Consider the following 25,017-nt stretch of genomic DNA (forward strand, 5'->3'; position numbering starts at 1 on the left):
ACTATCCCATCATCATCCATGTGCTTATCCAAGGATTGTTTAAATCTCCCTAAAGTAGCTGAGTTAACTACATTGGCAGGTAGGGCATTCCACGCCCTTACCACTCTCTGAATAAAGAATCTGCATCTGACATCTGTCTTAAATCTATCACCCCTCAATTTGTAGTTATTCCCCCTTGTACAAGCTGTTGTCATCATCCTAGGAAAAAGACTTTCACTGTCCACCCTATCTAATCCTCTGATCATCTTGTATGTCTCTATTAAATCCCCTCTTAGCCTTCTTCTCTCCAATGAGAACAGAGCCAAGTCTCTCAGCCTTTCCTCATAAGACCTTCCCTCCAAACCAGGCAACATCCTGGTAGATCTCCTCTGAATCTTTTCCTATGCTTCCACATCTTTCCTATAATGGCGCGACCAGAACTGTACACAATATCCCAAGTGTGGCCATACTAGCGTTTTGCATAGTTGCAGCATGACATTATGGCTCCTGAACTCAATCCCTCTACCAATAAAACCTAACACACCATAACATTTCTTAACAGCACTATCAACCTGTGTGACAACTTTCAGGGATCTATGTACATTGACTCCAAGATCCCTCTGCACACCCACACTACCAAGAATCTTTCCATTGTCCCAGTATTCTGCCTTCCTGTTATTCTTCCGAAAGTGCATCACCTCACATTTAGCTGCATTGAACTCCATTTGCCACCTCTTAGCCCAATTCTGCAGTTTATCCAAATCCCCCTGTAACCTGCAACATTCTTCCACAATGTCCACACTCCACTGACTTTAGTACCATCTGCGAACTTACTGACACATCCACCAATGCCTGTGTCCAAGTTATTTATAAAAATGATAAACAGCTGTGGTCCCAAAACCGATCCTTGTGGCACACCACTAGTAACCGGACTCCAGGTTGAATATTTTCCATCAACCACTACTTGCTGCCTTCTTACAGAAAGCTAGTTCCTAATTCAACCTGCTAAATCACCCTCAATCCCATGCCTCTGCATTTTCCCCAACAGTCTATCATGTGGAACCTTATCAAAGGCTTTACTGAAGTCCATGTACAACATGTCAACTGCCCTACCCTCAACCACATGCTTGGTCACCTTCTCAAAACATTCAGTGAGGTTTCTGAGACGTGACCTGCCCTTGACAAAACCCTGTTGACTATCTGCAATCAAATTGTTGCTTGCTAGATGATTATGAATCCTATCTCTTATAATCCTTTCCAAAACTTTTCCTACAACAGATGTAAGGCTCGCTCATCTATAATTACCTGGGTCATCTCTATTGCCCTTCTTGAACAAGGGCACAACATTTGCAATCCTCCAGTCTTCTGGTACTAAACCTGTGCACAATTTAAGTAGGACCTGTGGGGTTAATCTTTACACAGAGTTCAGTGCATGTTCAGAATAAGCTGCCAAAGGAAGTGATGGAGGCTGGTAGAGTTACAACATTTAAAAGACATCTGGATGGGTATATGAATACAAAGGGTTCGGAGGGATATGGACCAAATGCTGGTAAATGGGACTAGGTCAGATTGGGATGTTTGGTTGACAAAGAGTTGGACCGAAGGGTCTGTTTCCATGCTGTATGATTCTATGTCTCCATACCTACTCCCTGTTTCTTGTCAGCTAGCCAATTTTACATTCATGCCAATATTTTACCCCTAACACCATTAGCTTTCAATATGGCACCTTATCAAATATCTTCCAGAAGTATAGTTATGTAACATCCACTGGCTCTTCTTTATTCACAGCACCTGTTATTTCTTTAATTAACTCCAATAAATTGGCTAAACTAATTCTATTTGATTACCTTGAACTTCTCGAATTATCCTGCTAAGACAACTTTAATAATAGCTGCCAACATCATCCCAATGGCAAGATGTTAAGCTAACTGCCCTGGAATTTCTTCACTTCTGTCTACCCCTTTTTGAATAAAGGAGTTATACATACCAATTTTCTAATCCAAGCAAACCTTCTCCAAATCTACGGAGTTTTAGAAAACTAAAACCAAAACATTAAATATCCTCAAGTATCGCAGAAGAAATTCATCAGGATATAGGGATTTGTCAGCCCTCAGCTCTACTTACTCAAGTTCCATTGCTTTGGTGATTAAAACTTTGAGTTCTTCCATTCCTTCCATTTCCTGATCTACAGCTACTTCTGGGATGCAATTTGTATCCTTTATTGTGAAATGTAAAATATCGTTAATGTAAAATACCTGTTCAATTCAGACCCGCATTCTGTAAGACCAATGTTCATTTCATTACTTTTTTAAAAATAGCTATGAAAACTCTTATTATCTCAGCTAATATTTCTAGTCAACTTTCCTTCAAACTCTCATTTTTCCCTCCTTACGAATCCTTCAGTCATTCTGCTTTTTAATATTCCCCCTAATCTTCTGACTTGCCACCCATCTTAGCATGGTTATATGTTTTTCCTTTGGGTTTGATATTATTTTTACAATTTTTAGCTCACCATTGACAATGGATTCTCCTCTTGGAGCATTGCTTTGCATTGGAATATATCCTGTATATTCTGAAATAGCTCCATAAATACCTGCCATTGAATCACTATTGACCTGTTCCTTAAGCTAATTTGCCAGGTTGCTTTAGCTAGCTCTATTTCAATTCCCTCAGAATTACCTTTATTTAATTTTAAGTTACTAGTTTTGGACCCATTTCTCTCTCCCTCAAATTCATAAATCAGCTGCTGCTTATAGGTGCCTTTTCCACAAAGTCATCAATTAGCCTTTCTCATTGCACCAGGTCTCGTGTAGCCTATTCTCTGGTCAACCTGAGAACATGCAGTCCTAAGAAATGATCCCAAAAACCTGCCATAAACTCTTTGTTGAAGATATCTTTGTCCTTTTGACTGTTCCAATTTGTGTATAAATTATAATCTCCCATGATAATTGCCATGCCTTTTGAACAAGCCCCCATCATTTCATCCTATGTTCTACCCCACTGTGTGGTTACTATTAGGGATTCTGAACACCGCTCCCACAAGTGACTTCTTACCTGTATCATTTCAAATTGATTCAGCATCTGCTCGACTAAACTTAGGTTTTCCCTCTCTGTTATTCTATCATTAATGAACAGAGCCACCCTCCATCTTTTCCTATCCTCCTGTTATCCCTTACTGTCATGTACCTTTCAATACTCAGGCCCCAATCTTTGTCAGAGGAACAACCAAAAACAGAATATGGCAACTGACTGCTGTGAAAAGGGATGTGGTTTGCCTTCTCTTGACTATCCTAGAGAAGGACAGATTTGTCAGCTTAGAAGCACAACTTGCATTTCTGAAGGACCTCTGTTTGGAATCTCCTGTCAGGTATACAGTGCTCTTTCTTACTGTTAAAAGGGAGTGTGCTTACGAACTCAGAAAATCTGACCAATTGTTACTGAGTTGATGAGTAGCCCTTTAGATACAAATTGGCATTCCATTGGAAGCCTGCGATGTCCTGCTGTAGTACTTTCTGATGAAGGACTTTTGCCCAAAACATTGATTCTCCTGCTCCTTGGATGCTGCCTGACCTGCTGTGTTTTTCCAGCACCATACTCTTGACTCTAATCTCCAGCATCTGCAGTCCTCACTTTCGCTTAGCCCCACTCAAACCTGAATGACCTTATGAGATTGAATGGAGCTTAATGTTGTCTCCAACATTAACCCTTTCAGAACCAATACCTCATGAAACAGAGCCTGTTGACACTTTTCAAACACAGTTGCCAGGCCACCATTGTGGAGACTGATTATCTTTACGGGTTACCCTGTATGGTTGAAGAAGTCTGCTCCTGGGAAATTACCTCCAAGCAGCTCCCAACAACGGATCAGAACATACCAGTCAGCTACTGGCTATCAGCCTATATTCATCGTTTAAATTAATTTAACAAGCTGTTCTACCCCGATCCAAACTGATGGAAACAGCTTGGGAAATCAGCAAAGTTCTGTCCAAAGTTCCCATAAAGGATGTGCAAGTTCAATGTGTGAGCAGTGTCAGAAAAGTTCCAGCTTTAAGCTATAGGCACCTCTGAACTGGCTCTGACACAATGTTGATCTCACTGGGGTTGGTGATTCAGTGCTCCAGGTTCCTGTGCTGGGAAGATGGGTTCATCATCCCACTGGTGAAACTTGATTGTAATAAAACCTGAAATTAAAAGCTAGCTCAATGTTAATCACTGTCAACCTTTGTTAAAAAAAAAGCATGTGATGAGCCATATGCTTTGGGAAAAGGCTGAGCTAACTCCACTGCAATTGGCTTTCTATTTACCCTTTGCTTTTTAGCTGTTCATTTCCATGTCTATATCCACTCATAATCAGGAATGCGGTCTGCCCTCTTTCAGAATACTCTCTAGTTCACAAAACAGAAGAGAAAATTACTGCTGCAATCTGTACTGAAAACAACAAACGTTGGCGATCACAGCGAGTCAGTCAGCATCCATGGAGAGACAGCAAGCTAACGTTTGGAGTCTAGGTGACTCATCACTACACTCCAGCTCATCCTGGCCTTAAAGGGGCTATCACACAAAACAAAGCACATGGGTAACCTTAATATTCTCAAGGTCCAGCCCTTTTATCAAAGATGTAACATTCACAAGTATTTCCAACTGCCAACACAAATAGGGCCACCTATGTTGTCTGGAAATCAGGCTTACAATTTTGTCTTCAATTCTCAGAATGTATCTAAAACAAATTTCCAGAATCTCTCTTTTTGACAAAGACTATCTCTTTCTGCTCACTCTTTTACCTTGTCAGAAGATATTCACTTAACAGCGGAGTCAGAAACGTAAGCTGCCAAGCCCCGGGGATTGTGAAACTAGTCCTGTTATCTAATTCACCTGGTTAGCTGAATTCATTATTTGCAGTTCAGGAGAGGGAAATTAGTGGCTTTCCTGCTGTATGTCCAGAGTTTTTCAATTGTTTTATTAAAGCCTAACTCATTCAAAGTGGAGGACAGCAACAGTGTTCCTCTTGACTAAAGATGTTCTTCAGTCTGTTCCAGGTCTTTAAAAGAGCAAACTAATTAGCTCCACTGTTCTGCTCGTTCCCTGCATCTCTGCAAATATTCTCTCCTTCAAGGAGTCATCTAATTCAGATCTGAACATTTCTATTAAGTTAGTGTCTGCCATTCTGTGAGGTAGTGATTTTCAGATCATAGCCGCCGCTGAGTAAAACACAATCTCATTCTTCCTTCAGACTGCTTTTGTAATCAAATAACTTACAGATGTATTCTCTGGTTGCCAGTGAAAACAATTCCTTCTTATTTACTCTATCCCTCACATTTTTAAAAGCTTCTCTAAAATATCCCCTTCTCTCCTCAGAACAGCAGTCTTGCTTCCACTGACAATCAATTGAACATCAACATCTAAGATCATCATGTCCGGGAAATGTGTCCACTCAGTGTCACGTCTGAACATGCTCTGCCTGGACTTTAAAGTTCTCTTATTTCGAAAATATTTACTGTGTTTTTTTAAATTTTTGGGTGGTACGGTGGCACAGTGGTTAGCATTGCTACCTCACAGCACCAGAGACCCGGGTTCAATTCCCGCCTCAGGCAACTATCTGTGTGGAGTTTGCACATTCTCCCTGTGTCTGCGTGGGTGTGCTCCGGTTTCCTCCCACAGTCCAAAAATGTGCAGGTTAGGTGAATTGGCCATGTTAAATTGCCCGTAGTGTTAGGTGAAGGGGTAAATGTAGGGGAATGGGTCTGGGTGGGTTGCTCTTCGGAGGGTCGGTGTGGACTTGTTGGGCCGAAGGGCCTGTTTCCACACTATAAGTAATCTAATCTAATCTTGAATTTTGACTCATGAGATTCTTGACTAATATTGAGTGAGACTGTTCAACTGGAGAAACATAATGTATGGATACAGAAAAGCAATACCTTGTGTTGAAATAATGTTCTGTCCTTAAAGCACAATACTAAATTATCTTGTTCCTTCTCTTCAGCATGAAATGGGAATACCTTTCTACTTTTACAGCATTAACATATACAATGCCTTTAACATTTGTCCCAAGGAGTTCTTGGGAACATTATTAAATACAGTTTGAGAGTGGATCATGTAATGGGGTATTGGGGCAAAACCCTGGCCAATGAGGTAGATTTTAAGGAGTATCTTTAAGGGGATAAAGAGGAGTTTAGGGAGGTGATTATTGAGTCATAGAGCTATACAGAATAGAAACAAGCCCTTTGGTCTGACTCATCCTCATTCCATATATGCACCACCCTCTGCGGGGAATAATTTGTCCCTCAGGTCCCTTTTAAATCTTCCTCCTCTTACCTTAAACCTATGCCCTCTGGTTTTGGATTTCCCTAGCCTGAGGAAAAGACCTTATCTGTGCCCCTCATGATTTTATAAAACTCTATAAGGCCATTCCTCAGCCTCCTATGCTCCAGTCTATCCATCCTCTCCTTACAACTCAAACCAGCCAGTCTCATTAACATCCCTGAGAATCTAATTTTCACCCTTTCCAGTTCAATAACATCTGATGGCAGGTTGACCAGAATTGTATGCAGTACTTCACATGTGGCCTTACTAATGTCTTGAACTCGATTTAATTTTTTTGCCAGGCTTAGTGACGTTGTATTTGCCTATGATCTGATCTGCACACTTTTTAGTGACAGAACATTGTGGTGGTTACAACTCTACCCTAGTGACCTCTGACATTTTCATTGCAAAAGCAACGTTTTCTTTATCATTGATCAACTTCTCGGGTTCACTTCACAAATGCAACCCTAATTCAACAAAATTTTATTAAAAATAAAATCTCATGTTGCATCAAAAAATATAATTGTGTTTGTGAAAATGGATGACATAGCTGATGTTTGGTACCAATCATCAGTCATTCTCAGTGCTGTTGCCCCTTTGTCAGAAGGTTATGAGTTCAAGTCCCAATTATTCAGAGAATAGAGTTTATAATTCAGGCTGACACCCCAGTCCCTGTACTCAGGAAATGCAGCAGAGTTGGAATTCTCATCTTTTCCTAGGAACCCTCCTGTGGAGAAAGAGGCCATTCAGCCCATGGGGTCTGCACCAACCCTCCAAAAGGCATCTCACCCAGACCCAGCCCCCCACTGTATTCCGAAACCCTGCATTTACCATGGCCAATCCACCTCGCTGCACATGTTTGGACTGTGGGAGGAAACTGGCGGAAATCCATGTAGACATGGGGAGAACATGCAAACTCCACACAGGCTGTGACCCAAGGCTAGAAGCTAACCCGGGTCCCTGGTGCTGTGAAGGAGGCTATGCATCAGGGTCCTGTCCAACCTCCAAGGTGGGGTAAGTGTTCCACTGGTGTGATTTAGAGTGATGCAGTATGGGAATCTACAGGTTTCTTGTTAGCCACACCACGAGAGACAATTTGTCTGGTCATTAACATGTTGTGGATTGTGGGATCTTACTGTGCACAAACTGGCTGCATTGCAAAATCGAACAAACCTCATAGAACATTTGACTGGCTGCATTAAACACCAAAGGTTAGATAGATGTTGAATAAGGTGATATGAAAAGATCTGGACTGCAGTGTTGAAGAGTAACAGTGTCTACTCTGATATTGTCTAGGAAGGACTGGCAGAGATGCCTGAGATCAAATGGAATAGGCAATGTTTATTCATTCATGGCATGCAGGGTCATTGGATGGGCTAGAATTTATTGCCCACCCCTAATTGGCCCAGAGGAGTAGTTTAAGAGTCAACCACATAGTTAAAGGTTTGGCATCAAGTCACATGTGGACCTAAAGGGTTATTAGTGAACCAGATGGGATTTTCCTAATGGATTCGTGGTCATCATTGAGTCATAGAGTCATATTGCATGGAGACAGACCCTTCAGTCCAACTCGTCCATGCTCGCCAGGTTTCCCAAACTAAACTAGTCTTATTTGCCTGTGTTTGGTCATATCCCTCTAGACCTTTCCTATTCATGTACCTATTCAAGTGCCTTTTAAATGTTGTAACTGTACCTGAGTCTACCACTTTCTCTGGCAGTTCATTTCATATACACAATACCTGCTGTGTGAAAAAGTTACACCTCAGGTCCCTTTCAAATCTTTCCCCTCTTACCTTAAACCTATGCTCTCCAGTTTTGAACTCCCCTAACCTTAGGAAAAGACCTTTGCTATTCATCTTATCTCTGCCTCTCATGATTTCATAAACCTGGACAGGGTCACCCGTCAACCTTCTATGCTCCAGTGAAAAAAATCCCAGCCTATCCGGCTTCTCCTGATAACACAAACCCTCCAGTCCTGGGTAATATCCTCACCGTGCCAGGGACCTGGGTTCGATTCCATAGCAGGGCAACCAGAAATGTATGCAGTATTCCAAAAGTGGCCTTACCTATATCCTGTACAACCTCAACATGACTCCTGAAGGAAAGCGTGATAATTTGACTCTTCGTTGCAGGATTTCATTGAATTAATTTCCATCATCTGCCATGGCAGGATTTGAATCCGGATCCTCAGAACATTATCTGGATTAATAGTCTAGCTAATAGTATTGATTAATTGTTTAGCTAATAGTCTAGATTAATAGTCCAGATAATACCATTAGACCATTGCATCCCTGTTTATATAGTCGTTTAGGAATAATTAGTGTGCACTGGTATAGGGTGGACATAGACCAATGATATACCTTTCTGATCAAAATTTTATTTGACAAACTCCAAACACACTGATTATCTTCTCCATGTTATATATGGGTACCAATTTTTGTAACAGAACTACAAAAAGACATAATTGGAGCAGGTGGGAATGGTGCGCAGACCTCCAAGGCCAGAAGTAGGGGCCATACTATAACCCTGCAAGATTCCCTCTCCCTCACCTCAACATAGACCCAGTCAATTGCTCACCCAATTCACCCAATTATCCTTTCATTATCATAAAAAGATCACCACATTTCTATTCTGATTTGGTCTCAGGCTTTCCCTGTTGAATGTTATTGGACGACAATGGGATGGTACTGTGATTGTCAAGCTCCAAATCATGACAACAGCCCTCTAGAATTTCACAGTCATTCAGCATAGGAGGAGGCCATTCAGCCCATTGTGCCTGAGTCATTTCCTCAAAAGAGCTACCCTTTAAGGTTGGCACACTGGCTCAAAGGGTGGCATAGTAGCTCAGTGGTTATCACTGCTAACAGCGCCAAGGAGCTGACACCTTCTCCCCACATCTGTTGGGTTTCCTCCAGGTGCTCCGGTTTCCTCCTACGGTCCAAAGATATGCAGGTTAGGGTGGATTGGCCATGCTAAATTGCCCCATAGTGTTCAGGGATGTGTGGGTTGGGCTTATTGACCATGGGAAATGTGGGGTTACAGGGATTTGGGTAGAGAGGGGTTGGTCTGGAGATGCTGTTTGGAGGGGAGGCATGGACTCGATGGGCCGAACAGCCTGCTTCCACTGTGAGGATTCTGATTTCCCCATTTGCCCCGGCAGTTTGCAGCAATGGGCTGTGGAGCCTGCCGGGCAAACTGTGAAAATGCTTTCTATTTCACACAAGCGGATATTCCACTCCAGCTCAACTGGGAGTGCTGTGGGGAGAAGGCAAAATCCACACAGAGCTAACGTGGGAATCAGCCCAACCGATACCAGTGACTGGCAAACAGCAGCAACCGTTTGAGAGATATTGACACTTCAAAGTGTGAATGGAAGTTTACTGTGTGGTTCAAGTGACATGTCAGGCAATGATGTTTTGTTCAAATAAAGTGTCAGACTGATGTTGATTTTCATTCTACTGCAGCATATTTGGCGACAAAGGACAAGAGGGAATACCAAATTGATTGCAAATACAGTTTCCTGCTCAGGTCAGAGTGTCCTTGAGAAAACAGCACTTTCACCAAGTCGGGAGTGGTAAAGCAAGTCTCTTAGGTGCTTTATGACAGTAGGTTAGCTGCTATTGGTCTCTGAGGTGCACTTTGCTCTTCTGTAAGGGCTAAGGAATAGAGAACTATTGCTGGAGTTTTTCAGTCATTTTGCAGTAACTCTACTGTGCTCACTGAGTTACAGGGCAGGTGAAGTGGAACCCTGCATTTATATTCACTCGAAGGCACCTTCAGAACGCCTGAGTGCACTGTGATTTGATTGTATATTGCTGTATTGAATTCTGTCAGTGGCGAACTGTATTAACATCCCCGGCAAGAGCCCTTTTCTCCTTTATTGCCGAACACTGCAAAATATCTGAGAAGGAACAAAATGGACCTTGCCCAGCTTAATTAGGTCATGATGACATGAATGTGCGATGGGGTTGAGAAAGGGAAATCGTGGGCCAAGGGAGCAGGTGATGTAGGATGGAGCAGTGAGTTTGTAAGCTGTCCACGTTTAGGTCTAAGAATGAAAATGTGAGTACTGCATTGGGAAAGCAAACACTACCTCTCTGGTTATTGAGGAATGCTGAATGCAATAACTCTGTGAAGTGCCAACTAGTTACTAGCAAATGCATGAAACTAGCGCCAACAGTCATAAGAATGACCTTGTTACAACAGTACAGTCAGTGAATGTACAACAACAACTTGCATTTATATAGCACATCTAATGATGTTTAAAATCTTTAGGTGATTCATGGGGCAACACAGTGTCTAAGTGGTTAGCACTGCTACCTCACAGTGGCTGAGAACTGGGTTTGACTCCAGCCTCGGTTAACTGTCTATTTGGAGTTTGCATATTCCCCCCTTGTCTGGGTGGGTTTCCTCCCACAGTCCAAAGGTGTGCAGGTTAGGTGAATTGGCCATGGGAAACTGCCAATAGTGTTCAGGGATGTGTAAGTTATATGCATTAGTCAGGGGGAAATGTAGGGTAGAGGAATGGGTCTAGATGGGTTACTCTTCGGAGTGTTAGTGAAGACTTGTTAGGTCCAAATGGCCTGTTTCCACATTCTAGGGATTCTTTTCTATGAAATTCTATGAGATCACCCAAAAAGACCCGCTCTAATATCAAGGGACAAGAACAACTGATAAAAACACGGGGTTTATTCTTTCACAGGATATGGGCATTGCTTGCATTATTGCCCATTTCTAACTGCCCTGGGGAAGATAGTGGTGAGATACATTGAACCACTGCAGTCCATATGATATTGGTATACTCACTGTGCTTGTCCTGTAACAGTTTGGTACAACTGAGCACCTACTGCTACAATTACATCCTGGATGGCAAGAAGTCAACCACATTGCTGCAGACTGGGAACCACATGGAAGCCAAGCTGGGTAGGGAGCGTAGATGTCTCTCCCTGGAGTTTCTGACTGAACCAGTGGGGGTTTTCATAAATATCCAATAGGTCCATGACCATTATTAATATATACGAGCAATTTATTCATTGACTGGACCACACAACCTTGAATTGTACAAATGTAGAATTGTGAGTCATTCTCAGAGACCAACTTTTCCAAGGTTGGGGCCAAGACACTTTGTTGGCTAACTTGTTTTCTTTTGTTTCAAGGCTGTATTTAACATTGACATTTGAATTTATAGGAGCTTCAGACCTGGACCTGAACTTGCTCACTCACTACAATGGGTTGTGCCAACTATTCAAATATTGGCTTCTCTTTGACTCACTGAACATGGATTGTTACTTGTGATAACCAGGTAGACCTTGAGGCCCTTCCCACCTGCATGGATGCTGCAAAACCCTGAGATATCCACATTTCACTGGTGGAGCCATTTAAAGGGGGAGGTTAGCTGGCCGGTTTGTGATGCCAACAGTGTGGGTTCAATTCCTGTACTAGTTGAGGTTACCATGAAGACCCCATCTTCTCAACCTCACCCCTCATCCATGGTGACCCTGAGGTTAAACTCATAGAATCATAGAATCCCTATGGTGTAGAAATAGGCCACTTGGCCCATCAAGTCCACACCGACCCTTCGAAGAGTATCCCACCCAGACCCATTTCCTCTACCTTTTTACTTTTACATTTACCCCTGACTAATGCACCTAATCTGCACATCCCTGAACACTACGGGCAATTTAGCACAGTCAATTCACCTGGCCTGCACATCTTTGGATTGTGGGAGGAAACTAGAGCACCCAGAGGAAACTCCATGCAGACACAGGGAGAATGTGCAAACTCCACACAGACAGTCACCCGAGGCTGGAATTGAACGCTGGGTCTAATGAGAGAGAGGGGGATTTTACAGATTAGATGAGATTTCCTACAGTGTGGAAACAGGCCCTTCAGCCTAACAAGTCCACACCAACCCTCTGAAGAGCAACCCACCCAGACCCACTCCCCACATTTACCCCTGACTAATGTACCTAACACTATGGGCAATTTAGCATGGCCAATTCACCTAATCCGCACATCGTTGGATTGTGGGATGAAACCGGAGCATCTAGAGGAAACCCACACAGACACGGGGAGAATGTGCAAACTCTACACAGACAGGCACCCAAGGTGGGAATTGATCCCAGGTCCCTGGCGCTGTGAGGCAGCTGTGCTAACCACTGAGCCACCGTGCCACCCTTACCTTTTCTAGTTAAGATTTAAAGGAGTTGAAAGGTGACTATCTCAATTTTGAGTGCCCTCCCTTTTAGTCACCTTCTACTGTAGTCAACAGAGACTATGTACGTACACTGTCCTAGCTTCCAAATTGCTCATACAACACTAGACATGTTCACAGTACAATGTTAGGCCTTTAAAAGGTCCGAGTGCACAACCTTTATCTCAGGAAAGATGTCCCTGAGGCTATTATCCTTCACCACCGATCCTACCTTTGTTGTAGAGTGAGCCGTCAAAGTAGTAACTGCCGGTGTAGTAGCCGGTGGTGAGCTCCATGAGGTGACGGCCCCATGTGTTCCCCGCTCCTGGAAAACTGGCCAAAGCCACAAGGCGTTTGGAGCGGGCAGGCAGGAAACGTCTGTCCATGCAGCGGTTATCTGGAAGGAACGATTCCACATTACTGGTGTGTATCATCTGTAACATGTCGCCAAGATTCCTCAACATATCTGTCAAACCTGTTACCCAAGCCACCTGCAAGATGATGGGCAGTTGATACATGGAACATTGTGACCCTGCCAGCCTTCCTCACCTGCCGCACACCGTCCTGACATGGAAATGTATCATTGCTTCCTTCATCACCCCTGAATCAAGTCATGAGAGTTCCTGGACATCAACTCCACTATCCTGCACTGTCCCCATATTGCTCCTGCCTCCAATGCTGTTGGGGGTTAGCTCTGGTAGAGTTTTGAGGGTTTATAACCACTGAAGAGGTTTTCTTGCATCTTGGTCCTAAATGCCTGGCTCCATACTCTGAGACTGTGACCCGACATTCCAGACGTGCCCTGCCCTTCCCTCTTCCAATATCCATCCTCTTAAGCTCCTTAAAGATGTTTACAAGTTTCAATAAAAACGCCTTTCGTTCTTCCAATCCCAATGCTGCAAATGTTCAGTCAGCTCTCCTTGGTCAATGCTGCAGAGTTTATTCTCATCTCCGGTTTCCACTTTATCACTCTCTACACCTTTTGCTGATTTTTTAAAAACCTACTCAATCTGCAAGTCTATTCATTTTTTATCAACACTACAAACCTCTTCCTTTTATCTCGTACCATCTTTAAATTCTTTCACTATCCGCTGTTGGACTTTACCTGTTTATAAAATCCTTTAAGCAAAGGAATAAGTACTACAAATTACAAATTTATTACAACATCACAAATTCTGATTGCTATTTACTGCAATATCTTTGTGCTTCCCAGTCAGTCCTCTTGCCTCTCATACCAACACAGTATGGTTTTGTAACGATTTAAATCCCTATTTTCCCATATTCCTGAAGCAAATTCATGCAGAGCCAAGGAGAGAAAGAATGTGGCCTGGTACTTCTCCAATTTCCAACCCCTTATTGCATTTCCATTGCACCCCCCGCCCGCCAAGCCCACTCCCGCTACAACCCAAATATTCAACTCCTCATTTGTTTGAGGGTCCTAGGGTTGTAAGACCATAGCAATAGTGGGTTGAACTGCTTTATAGGTGGGTTTAGCAAAACACGTTGGTTTTTGCGCTCTATATCTCTTTCTATGAAACGTCAGCTTTCAATATGATACATTTTATAACTACCACTTTATCAGATCATTACACACAACTTGGTTATTCATATCATACAACCAGTTAGATTAGATTCCCCTACAGTGTGGAAATAGGCCGCTTGGCTCAACACGTGCATGCCTACTTTCCAAAGAGCAACCCACCCAGACCCATTCCCCTACCCTATATTTACACCTGACTAATCCCCCCTAACACAGTGGGCAATGTAGCATGACCAATTCACCTGACCTGCACATCTTTTGGATTGTGGGAGGAAACCAGAGCACCCAGAGGAAACCCACATGAAGAGAATGTGCAAACTCCACACAGACAGTCCTGAGGCTGGAATTGAACCCGGGTCCCTGGCGCTGTGAGGCAGCAGTGCTAACTGCCAAGCCATCATGCCGCCCGTGCAGTTAAATGGGATTTCTTTCAGATGAAACGCTAAATATTGCAACTGGCCCAATGTTCTTCCCTGCTGTTATTGGACTTTAAAATGTTAATGTTAACTCTTTAATGTTAATGCTGGTCTCTCTCTGCACCTTCTCAGCAGCTGTAAAACTATGTCCTGCACTCTGTTCTGTTACCCTGATGCGCCCGTATAGCAAGATCTACCTGTAAAGCACATAAGACTTTTCACTGTACCTCAGTACACATGACTGTAATAAAACAAATCAGTCAATTTTTGTCAACAACAACAATGGTCTAGTGGTATTATCACTAGACTATTAATCCAGAGACCCAGGCAATGTTCTGAGGACCCAGGTTCAAATCCCATCTTGAAACTGAATTTCATAAAAATCTGGAATCAAGAGTCTAACAGTGACCACGATTGTCAGAAAAACCCATTTCTCAATGCCCTTTAGGGAAGGAAAGTGCTATCCTTAGCTAGCTTACAAGTGACTCCGGGCAATGAGGGATGAGTAATAAATGCTGGCCTAACCAGAGATGCCTTCATCGCATGAATAAAATTAAAAAAAAGAAGCCGTTTATCAGGAGTGTGATGGAACACTCCCCACTTGCCTGGATGGGTGCAGCTCCAACAACACTCTGGATGCTTGACACTATCCAGGACAAAGCAGCTCGCTTGATTATTTGTTCCCTTCAGCACTGACACACACTAACAAGACTGTGTACCACCCACAAGGTATTCTATAGCAACATAGTATTTTCCAAACCCACACAACTTCTGTCTCGAAGGACAAATGCAGCAGGATACATGGGAACAGTATCCCTTCAAGTTCCCCTCCAAGCCTGACTTGGAAATGTATCACTGTTCCTTCAGTGAAAATGAGTCAAAATCCTGGAATTCCCTCTCTAAAGAATCATGGGTCAACTCACAGCACATGGACTGCAGCGGTTCAAGAAGGCAGCTCAGACCTATCTTCTCAAGGCCAACTAGGGACAGGCAATAATTGCTGGTCAACCAGCAATCTTCATGTCTCATGAGTAAATAAATTTCGAAAAGGTTAGGTTTCTGGATGTCCTGGTGCATGAATTATAAATGATTAATCTACAAATACAGCCACTCCCAACACCTGACTCAGAATCATATCACCAATCCTTCAGTGTCATGTGATCAAAGTCCCAGAACTCCCTCTCTCAACACATCGTGGCTGTCTCTGCAGCCAGAGGACTACTGCAGTTCCAGATGACAACTGATGGGCGCCTTCTCCAGAGTAATTGGGGATGGATAAAAAATATCAAAGGGCAACATCCAAATTACATGGCCAAACTTTCAACAAAGTAAGGAAACAGTGAAGGTAACATAATCATGGGAGAGTTTCTTTGAAATCCCACAATCTCCCTCACTCTCAGGTTTCAACTGGAAAATAAGAGGTTGATTTATTCTTCCCCCTTAACTAATTTGTTCCTTCATCTCTTTTCTCCTGTTCTACTCCCCCAGCTAATTCTCCATGCCTAGGGTCTCACCTTTGTGAGAATTAGCAGGGCATTCGATTATGGGGAGGCCAATCCAATGCTTTTTATTAAATTTCAAAAATATACTTTATTCATAAAATATGCATAGAATAATTTGATACACTTTACATTAGGTAATGCCATACATATGTTCACATTTACATACACACCTCAGAATTATTATTATTACATACAGGTCTGTGCATTTCTCACTCATATATTGAGCTGAGGCATCAGCAGAGCCCCAAATGACTGCATGGGCCCCCTGATCTTCTTTAGACAGGCAGATGTTAAACGGTGGTCTTTCCTCACCGTGCCTTGGCGGCAGCTGCCCCAAGCTTCAGCGCGTCCCTCAACACATAGTCCTGGACCTTGGAATGTGCCAGTCTGCAACACCCAGTCGGGGTCAACTCCTTCAGCTGGAAGATCAACAAGTTTTGGACCACCCAGAGAGCGTCTTTCACCGAGTTGATGACCCTCCAGGCGCAGTTGATATTTGTCTCAGTGTGAGTCCCGGAGAACAGGCCGTAGAGCACGGAGTCCCACGTCACGGCGCAGCTCGGGACGAACCTCGACAAATACCACTGCATTCCTCTCCAGACTTCCTCTGCATAGGCACATTCCGGAAGGAGGTGTGTGACAGTCTCGTCCCCCCCGCAGCCGCTTCGAGGGCAGCGTGCGGTGCGGCTGAGAGTCCGGGCGAGCATAAATGATCTCACAGGTAGAGCCCTTCTCACCACCAGCCAAGCCATGTCTTGGTGCTTGTTGGAAAGTTCTGGCGATGAGGCATTCTGCCAAATTGCTTTGACAGTCTGCTCAGGGAACCACTCGACAGGATCCGCCCTCTCCTTTTCCCGAAGGGTCTCAAGGACGCTATGTGCTGACCACTTCCTGATGGACTTGTGGTCAAAGGTGTTTTTCTTCATAAACTTCTCCATGAAGGACAGGTGGTACGGAACGGTCCAACTACTCGGAGCGTTCCGCGGCAGCGAGGCCAGGCCCATCTTTCGCAACACCGGGGACAGGTAGAACCTCAGTACGTAGTGACACTTGGTGTTTGCGTACCGGGGATCCAGGCACAGCTTGATGCAGCCACATACAAAGGTGGCCATCAGGGTGAGGTGGCATTGGGTGTATTTTTTCCCCCGTTGCCCAGATCTTTGTATAGTGAGTCCCTTCGGACCCGGTCCATTTTTGAACTCCATATGAACTGGAAGATGGCCCGGGTGACTGCAGCGGCGCAGGTTCTGGGAATAGGCCAGACCTGTGCCACGTACAACAGCAATGACAGTGCCTCACACCTGATGACCAGGTTTTTTTCCCGTGATGGAGAGCGACCGTAGCCTCCATCTGCCCAGTTTCGGCCTCACTTTACTGATACGCTCCTCCCAAGACTTGGCCCAACCCCAGCCCCCCCAAACCAAATACCCAGCACCTTCAGGTGGTCGGTCCTGACGGTGAAGGGGATCGAGGATTGGTCGGCCCAGTTCCCGAAGAGCATGGCCTCGCTCTTGCCTCGGTTTACCTTGGCCCCCGAGGCCCGTTCGAACTGGTCACAAATGCACATGAGTCTGCGCAGGGACAGCGGATCCGAGCAGAAAACGGCGACGTCATCCATGTACAGGGAGGCCTTAACCTGCAGACCCCCGCTGCCAGGAACAGTCACCCCTCTCAGGCTCGCATCCTTCCTGATGGACTCGGCAAATGGCTCTATGCAGCACACAAACAAGGCAGGAGAGAGAGGGCAGCCCTGCCTGACTCCAGATCTGACTGGGAAGCTATCTGATTCCCACCCATTGATTGAGACTGCACTGACGATGTTGGTGTAGAGCAGTCTGATCCAATTGCAGATTCCCTCCCGAAGCCCATTTTGGAGAGAACATCTCTCATATACCTGTGTGATATCCTGTCAAAGGCTTTCTCCTGGTCCAGGCTGATCAGGCAGGTGTCCAACCCTCTGTCCTGCGATCGTATCCCTGAGGAGTGCGAGACTCTTAGCGATCTTCCTGCCCGGTATAGCACAGGTTTGGTCAGGGTGAATCACCGACCCCAGAGCAGACCTGACCCGGTTGGCGATTACCTTTGACAGGATTTTGTAATCTGCATTCAACAGTGTGATCGGTCTCCAATTTTTGAGTTCCTCCCTCTCCCCCTTCCGCTTATAGATGAGGGTGATGATGCCTTTCCTCATGGATTCGCTCATGGTACCCGCCTGAAGCATACTGACATACAACTCCAGCAAGTCCTGGCCAATCAAGTCCCACAGAGCGGAATAGAGCTCGACCGGTAAGCCATCGCTTCCGGGAGTTTTATTCTTTTCGAAGGACTCGAGGGCCTTGGTCAGCTCGTCCAGAGATAGCGGCTGGTCCAGCCTCTCGCATGTTCTGTCGTCTAAGACCTCTGTGATAGACGACAGGAACGACTGGGAGGCCGCACTATCGGTCGGCTTCACGTTATACGGACTGGCATAGAAGGATTTACTGATCCTCATGACGTCAGCCTGAGATGACGTTGTCGAGCCGTCTTCTTCCTTCAGGCTGCTGAGCACAGAGCTCTCTTTGTGCACCTTCTGGAAGAATAAACATGAGCACATCTCGTCCTGCTCCACCAAGCGGACCCTGGACCGGAAGATTATCTTGGAGGCCTCCGAGGCAAAGAGCGAGGCTTGCTGGTCCTTCACCTCCTTGAGGTCCTCCGTGACATCGACCCCCATCGTCTGCAGCAGGAGCAGGTTCTGCATACTTTCCTGGGGCTGGGACAGTTTTCCCCGCCTCTCTCTCGCCTCCTGAACACCTTTGAGGATGAAGAACCTCTTGATGTTCCCTTTTACTGTTTCCCACCAGTCTGCTGGAGACTCAAAGAGGGGCTTCACGGTTCTCCAACCTGCGTAGTCCCTCTTGAGCTCCTCAATGTTTCCCGGGGTCAACAGCTTAGTGTTCAGCTTCCACGTTCCCTTACCCGCCCGCTGCTCGTCCTGTAGGTGACAGTCGGCCAGCAGGAGGCAGTGGTCAGAGAAGAACACCGGCTCGACGTCAGTGGATCTGACCGAGATGTACCCAGTACTAACTAGCTCTGCACCACTGATCACTGGATGATGGTTAGTTGTGGGGAGGACACTCAATGGTTTGATCACCCTCACACTGAGGCTAACTGCACAGTCCTGATATTGCTGAAAACAGCCAACTACACTCACTTTAGGGATTGTAATCAATCCCAGTAACAATCAAAGTGCAAAAGATCAATCGTGCACTGTTGCTATGGTCTCAGAAGTCAGTGAATGAATAATTAATTCACTGCATCAGCACTAGCCTTTGTCTTGAATAAGGATTCTTCTGGTTGCCAAGTGACATTGTAAATGCATCTGTAAAGAAACCCTGTCTTCTTTTGCTGATTTTATTACAAAACCTCACCGGAGGAGAACATCACTGGTGCCATTGCGTCCAATCCTAGAATCTCTACAGTATGGAAGCAGGCCATTTGGCCTATCGAGTCCACAGCAACCTTACAAACAGCATCCCACCCAGACCCACCACCCTGTAACCCTGCATTCCCCAAGGCCAATGCACCTGGACAACATGGGTCAATTTCCCACGGCCAATCCACCCGAGCCTGTACGTCTTTGGACTGTGGAAGGAAACTGGAGCACCCAGAGAGGGACCCACGCAGACACGGGGAGAACGTGCAAACTCCACACAGACAGTTGCCCAAGGATGGAGTTGAACTTGGGTTCCTAGCGCTGTGAGGCAGCAGAGCCAACCACTGAGTCACCATGCCATCCTATTCACTGGATAAACACTCACCTCTGACCTTTCACACCTTGATTGGAATTTAATGGAGCCTGTAGGAGTGGGCTCAGTGGTGGTTGCCATGGTGGGGGGGGGGTGGGGGGGAGTGTTGTGGAGGGGGTTTGGTGGAAGCTGGGTGTTTCAATCCCACCAGTGGGACTGTTAAGCAACTGACTGGCATTTGATTTGGTCAGGCAGAACAGAAGAGAAGTGAAGCGGGTTTCTCGAACCAGTAGGAGGATCTTGGTTTGAGGACATTATATTCCTCCCCTCGTGTGGAAAAAACGCAGGATACAGCAGCTGTCTGCTGTGAAAAACGGGACATGATGTGCAAAGGTGGATGACATGGTGGCTCAGTGGCAGGTACCTGGGTTCGATTCCAGCCTCGGGCAACTGTTTGTGTGGAGTTTACACATTCTCCCCATGTCTGCGTGGGTTTCCTCCGGGTGCTCCGGTTTCCTCCCACAGTCCAAAGATATGCAAGTTAGGTGGATTAGCCATGGGAAATTGTCCATTGTATTCAGGGATAGGCAGGCTAGTTGGATTAGCTGTGGGAAATTCAGGGTTGTGGGGATAGATTAGGAGGCTGGATTTGGGTGGGATGCTCGTTAGAGGGTCTGTGCAGGCTGAATGACCACTGTATGGATTATATGATTGTCCTGAGCTCTGAAAAGAATGGTCAGAGCAGAAGTATGGATCTGCATTTATGAAGGAGCCCTGATCCGAAACTCTTGTCAGAAATGCAGAACTCTCTCCTTTTGTTAAAGCTCTTTGGAGTGGCCCACAATCACATCGGACACTCCAGTGCAGGACTGAGGGACAGCTGCATTGTTGGAGATGCTGGATTGGCGGAGGCTTAAATTGAGGCCTTGTGATGCCCTCTCAGATAAGGTTAAAAAATCTGATGATGCCAATCAAGGAAGGGGTGACCTCCTTGTTGCCTCGTCCAATAGCAATCTCTCAACCCTCAATGATTATCCATCAATGGGCCTAGAGTAGGAACATGGGATGAGGATAGTTGTGGTGTATTTTTGGTGATACAGACCCGATGGGATGAAGGGCCTCTTCTGTACTGTATGATTCTATGTTTCTTTAACCACCATCACTAAAACAGATTATCCACCGATTATTACTTGGCTTGCTGTGTTGAAACCCCAATTGTTGCATTTCTTACATTACACATTACTATACTTTATGAGGTAATACAAATGAAGGCGTATTCTTTTCGATAAATCGCAGAGGGTGAGGGGTCTGTGGAATCTGCCGGCTGAGTTGATGGTGGAGGCAGAGACCCTAATATCTTGTAAAATGTCCCTGGATCTGCACCGTAAAGGGCATCTGGGTGTCTTTGGGTCAGCATAGACAAGATGGGCCAAACAGCCCCCTTCTGTACTGAATCATTTTTATGGTTCTATATTTTTGAGCAAAAGGCAATTTAGAAAGCAACAAAAGGCAATGATGTGGGGAATACCTTGTACTTGCGTTTGATAAACAACGAAGTAATGATCATTCCCACAGTTTTCATACTCCTCCCCAGCACATTTCTGAGCACACAGTTGTTCATCCTCGGGCTCGTGGAGTGTGAAGTGCATAGTGGGAAATCCACAGCGACACGTTGCTCCTGCCAACACAGCCAGGGTGTATTCCTGTACAAAAGTAGGTTTCAGATTGAGAAGGAGCTATCATTAAATAAATAAGCAAATTTTCATTTGAATTTTACAGCAGAGACTAGACCCAGAACCAGCAACCAGACAGACTAATAACTTGTAATTCAGGCGACGTTTAAAACTCTTGTAGGAATCGACATCTTTATATGTGAATAATCATTTCCAAATTTTAATGTTAATTGTCCCCTTCAAAGTAACAAGCTCGTGGCTGAGTCAGAAATATGGAGATACATGTCCCACTATGATGAATTTCTGCACTTTCTGAAGTGCCCTCTCTGTAAAACTGAGACAACCCCTCCCCCCGCCCCCATGCAGATATCAAATGTCTCTTGGCATTTGAGCAGGATAGCTGCCCTGGTCAACATTTGTCCCCGTCCAACACTAAATCCAGATTATCAGGTGATTCAGCACATTGCTGCCTGTGGGATCTTGCTGTGCACAAACTAGCTGCTGTGTTTTCCACTGTACACCAGTGATTACACCTCAGAGATACTTCATTTTCCACAGAGTGCTTTGTGAAGGCCAGTGGTCACGACAGGGGCTACTTAAACACAAGTTCCTTCTCATCAATGAGACATGCTCAGTTCATCATTGACAAGAGTTTTATCCATAAACCTGCAGTTGTTACTAGCCTGGGAGAAACATGGTGGCAGACATAAATATATTGGTGTGATGTCAAATACTGCAGACAGTCCCACAGTCACATCTCTGCAGGAGTTCCTCAGGGTCCTTGGCCCAACCATCTTCAGCTGCTTCAATGACCTTCCCTCCATCATAAGGTCAGAGGTGGGGATGTTCACCGATGATCACACAACATTCGGCAACATTTACAACTCCTCAGATACTGAAGCAGTCCATGTACAAATGCAACAAGATCTGGACAATATCCAGGCTTGAGCTGACAAGTGGCAAATAACATTCACATCTCACACTGCCAGGCTATGACCATCTCCAAGAAAAGACAATCTAACCACAGCCTCTTGATATTCAATAGTGTTACCATCAGTGAATCCCCTACTAGCAACATCCTTGGGGTTACCACTGACCAGAAACTCAACTGGACTCACCATGTTAACACAGTGGCCTGAACATCATCTACAAGGTGCAAGTCAGGAATACTCCCCACTTGCCTGGATGGGTGAAATTCCAGTAACACCCAAGAAGCTTGACATCATCCTGGACAAAGCAGTCGGCTTGATTGGCACCACATCACTAACATCCACTCCTTCACCACCGACATTCAGTAGCAGCAGTGTGTACCACCTACAAGATGCACTACAGAAATTCTCCAAAGATCCTTAGAGTGCACCTTCAAACTCACAACCACTTCTATCTAGAAGGGGAAGGGCAGCAGATACATCTGCAAGTTCCCCTCCAAGCTACTCACCATCTTGACTTTAAAAAGTCACCGTTCCTTCATTGTCACTCGGTCAAAATCCTGGAATTCCCTCCCTAATGGCATCGTGGGTCATCCCATAGCACATAGACTGCAGCGGTTCAAGATGGCAGCTCATTACCACCTTCTCATGGGCAACTAGGGATGGGCAATAAATGCTGTGCCCCAGCCAATGATGCCCACATTCTACGAATGAAGTTAAAAAAGACTACAATCTAAGATTATTGAAGAAAAGGATTGATAGCTGGCACAGAATGGTTGCTTTGTTTGCCAATGTATTGACGACGTATGGTAATCTGACATTATAGAGAGATAACAGAACACTAACACAGTGAATGGTTTGATATATGGGAGCATTGCTTTCTTTAATATCCACATAGATTCCAGTAGTGAGTGTGTTGTAATCCATTAAGTTCAGATAGGGAAAGCAGAGAGATTATGAATGGCAGAAAGTGGAAAAGTTGGGCAGTCCCAGCCAATATGGGGCTTTGTGGAGGTAATATTGTTGCTGCAGAGTCCCTTCTATTTGCCAAAATGTACCGGGAAATGAGGGCCAATCTCTCACTCAGAGTGTGCAGGAGACTGGCAGGATTCGCTCCACAGTTTCCATCCCACTGGGCAAAATTGGGTACTGCAGATGCTGGAGATTAAAGTCAAGATTAGTGTGGTGCTGGAAAAGCACAGCAGGTCGGGCCGCATCCGAGGAGCAGGAAAATCAACATTTCGGGCAAAAGCCTGTTTCGGGCAAAAGATTCCTGATGATGGGCTTTTACCTGAAATGCTGACTTTCCTGCTCCTTGGATGTTGCCTGACCTGCTGTGCTTTTCCAGCATCACTCTAACCCAGTCTCCATCCCACAGCCTCCCTCATCCCCATGTGGTAGAGGGGACCCCTTCCCCTACCGCTGGTTAAATATCAGCCAAAGCTCTTTATTTGCTGCTTGATTGAGTTTTGAGCAGAAGGCATCCTCCTATAGAAGCCCACAGCACAGATGGAAGCCATTCAGTGCATCAAACCTGTGCTGGCACTTAGAAAGAGAAAGCTAATTCATCCCAGTGTCTTTGCTCTATCTTCATAGCTCTGCAAACGTTGCTACGCCATAAGTGGTGGCATGGTAGCATAGTGGTTAGCACAGGAGTCCCAGGTTCAATCCCAGCCTTGGGTGACTGTCTAAACCTGTACAGGTCAGGTGAGTTGGCCATGCTAAATTGCCTACTGCATTAGTCAAAGCAAAATGGTTCTAGGAGGGTTGATGTAGACTGGTTGGGCCTGTTTCCACACTGTAGGGAATCTAATTAAAATGTACTTGCAATTTCCTTTTGTGAAAGACTGTTGAATCATCTTGAGCTGCTCCAGCTCTTAACTGAGTAATGCTGACTTACAAAAACAATCACTCCCCTGGTTTGTATCTGAGATCTGTGCCCTGTGTGATTGGGGAAACACTCAACAGAGAAAAAGTATTCTTCTTCGTCCTTACTCTTACTGAAACCGTTCACACTGCTATGAAACCTCCCCTTTCAATCTTCTGTATTCTAACCAGAACAATCCCAATTTCTTTAATCTCTCTGCGTCTAACTGCAGCTCCTCACCCCCTGGGATAAGTCCAGTAAATCTGCTTTGTATGGATGGCCAGTCTGAACTTAATGGACAAGTGTCAACGAATTCCTGCTCCTGCTGATTCAGAAACAATCGCATTCTAGCCGCGAGGGTGAAAAATGAAGCAATTTCCTATCTTGCTGTAACAATAGTGTCTTCATCCTTTCATCTCTGTTCTTCAATTCTTAATTGGTATTCTTGATATCCTACAGGCTGTCATGCAGCTGTTTCATTTAGAAACTCTTCATTTCAATCCAATTAGTTACTCCTCTGAACTTGTCGTCTTTACAAGTCAGGAATGAATTGAAGCATTTATTTTGAAGCTTAAATGCTCCATTGAGTGGAGTGCACCTTTCAATGCAAGATAAAACAGTAAAAAATGTTTTTCTCATTTTTGAGATAATTTGTGAAGAGGAGAAAAAACTGAATCAGCACCATCAGCTTCCCACTTACAGAGCGTTACGGTGCATTGATATTAAACTGCATTTCACATCAATGGGATGCCTCACTTGTCTTTGCACCAGAGTCCAATCATGTACCTGTGCTGTGATTTTCATCAGAAGGTTTCAGTTAATGTTGCCATTGTCCTACCATCTCATTAGAGAGAGAGATGACTAATGTTGGTTTAACCTGAGGGCTACAT

The 25,017-nt window shown here is 44.8% G+C and overlaps 1 protein-coding gene across 1 annotated transcript in view; it reads right to left on the reverse strand.

Moving 5' to 3' along the window:
• Window positions 1–25,017, reverse strand: part of wscd2 (WSC domain containing 2) — a 307,700-nt gene that overhangs the window by 70,544 nt on the left and 212,139 nt on the right. The window contains exons 5-6 of the mRNA XM_060843467.1: window positions 21,187–21,361; window positions 12,705–12,869 (exon numbers count right to left, since the gene is read on the reverse strand). Coding sequence (XP_060699450.1) covers window positions 12,705–12,869; window positions 21,187–21,361 — 340 coding nt within the window. The remainder of the gene's footprint in view (window positions 1–12,704; window positions 12,870–21,186; window positions 21,362–25,017) is intronic.

The sequence above is a fragment of the Hemiscyllium ocellatum genome, chromosome 24, assembly GCF_020745735.1.
Source record: "Hemiscyllium ocellatum isolate sHemOce1 chromosome 24, sHemOce1.pat.X.cur, whole genome shotgun sequence".
Classification (NCBI taxonomy): domain Eukaryota; kingdom Metazoa; phylum Chordata; class Chondrichthyes; order Orectolobiformes; family Hemiscylliidae; genus Hemiscyllium; species Hemiscyllium ocellatum.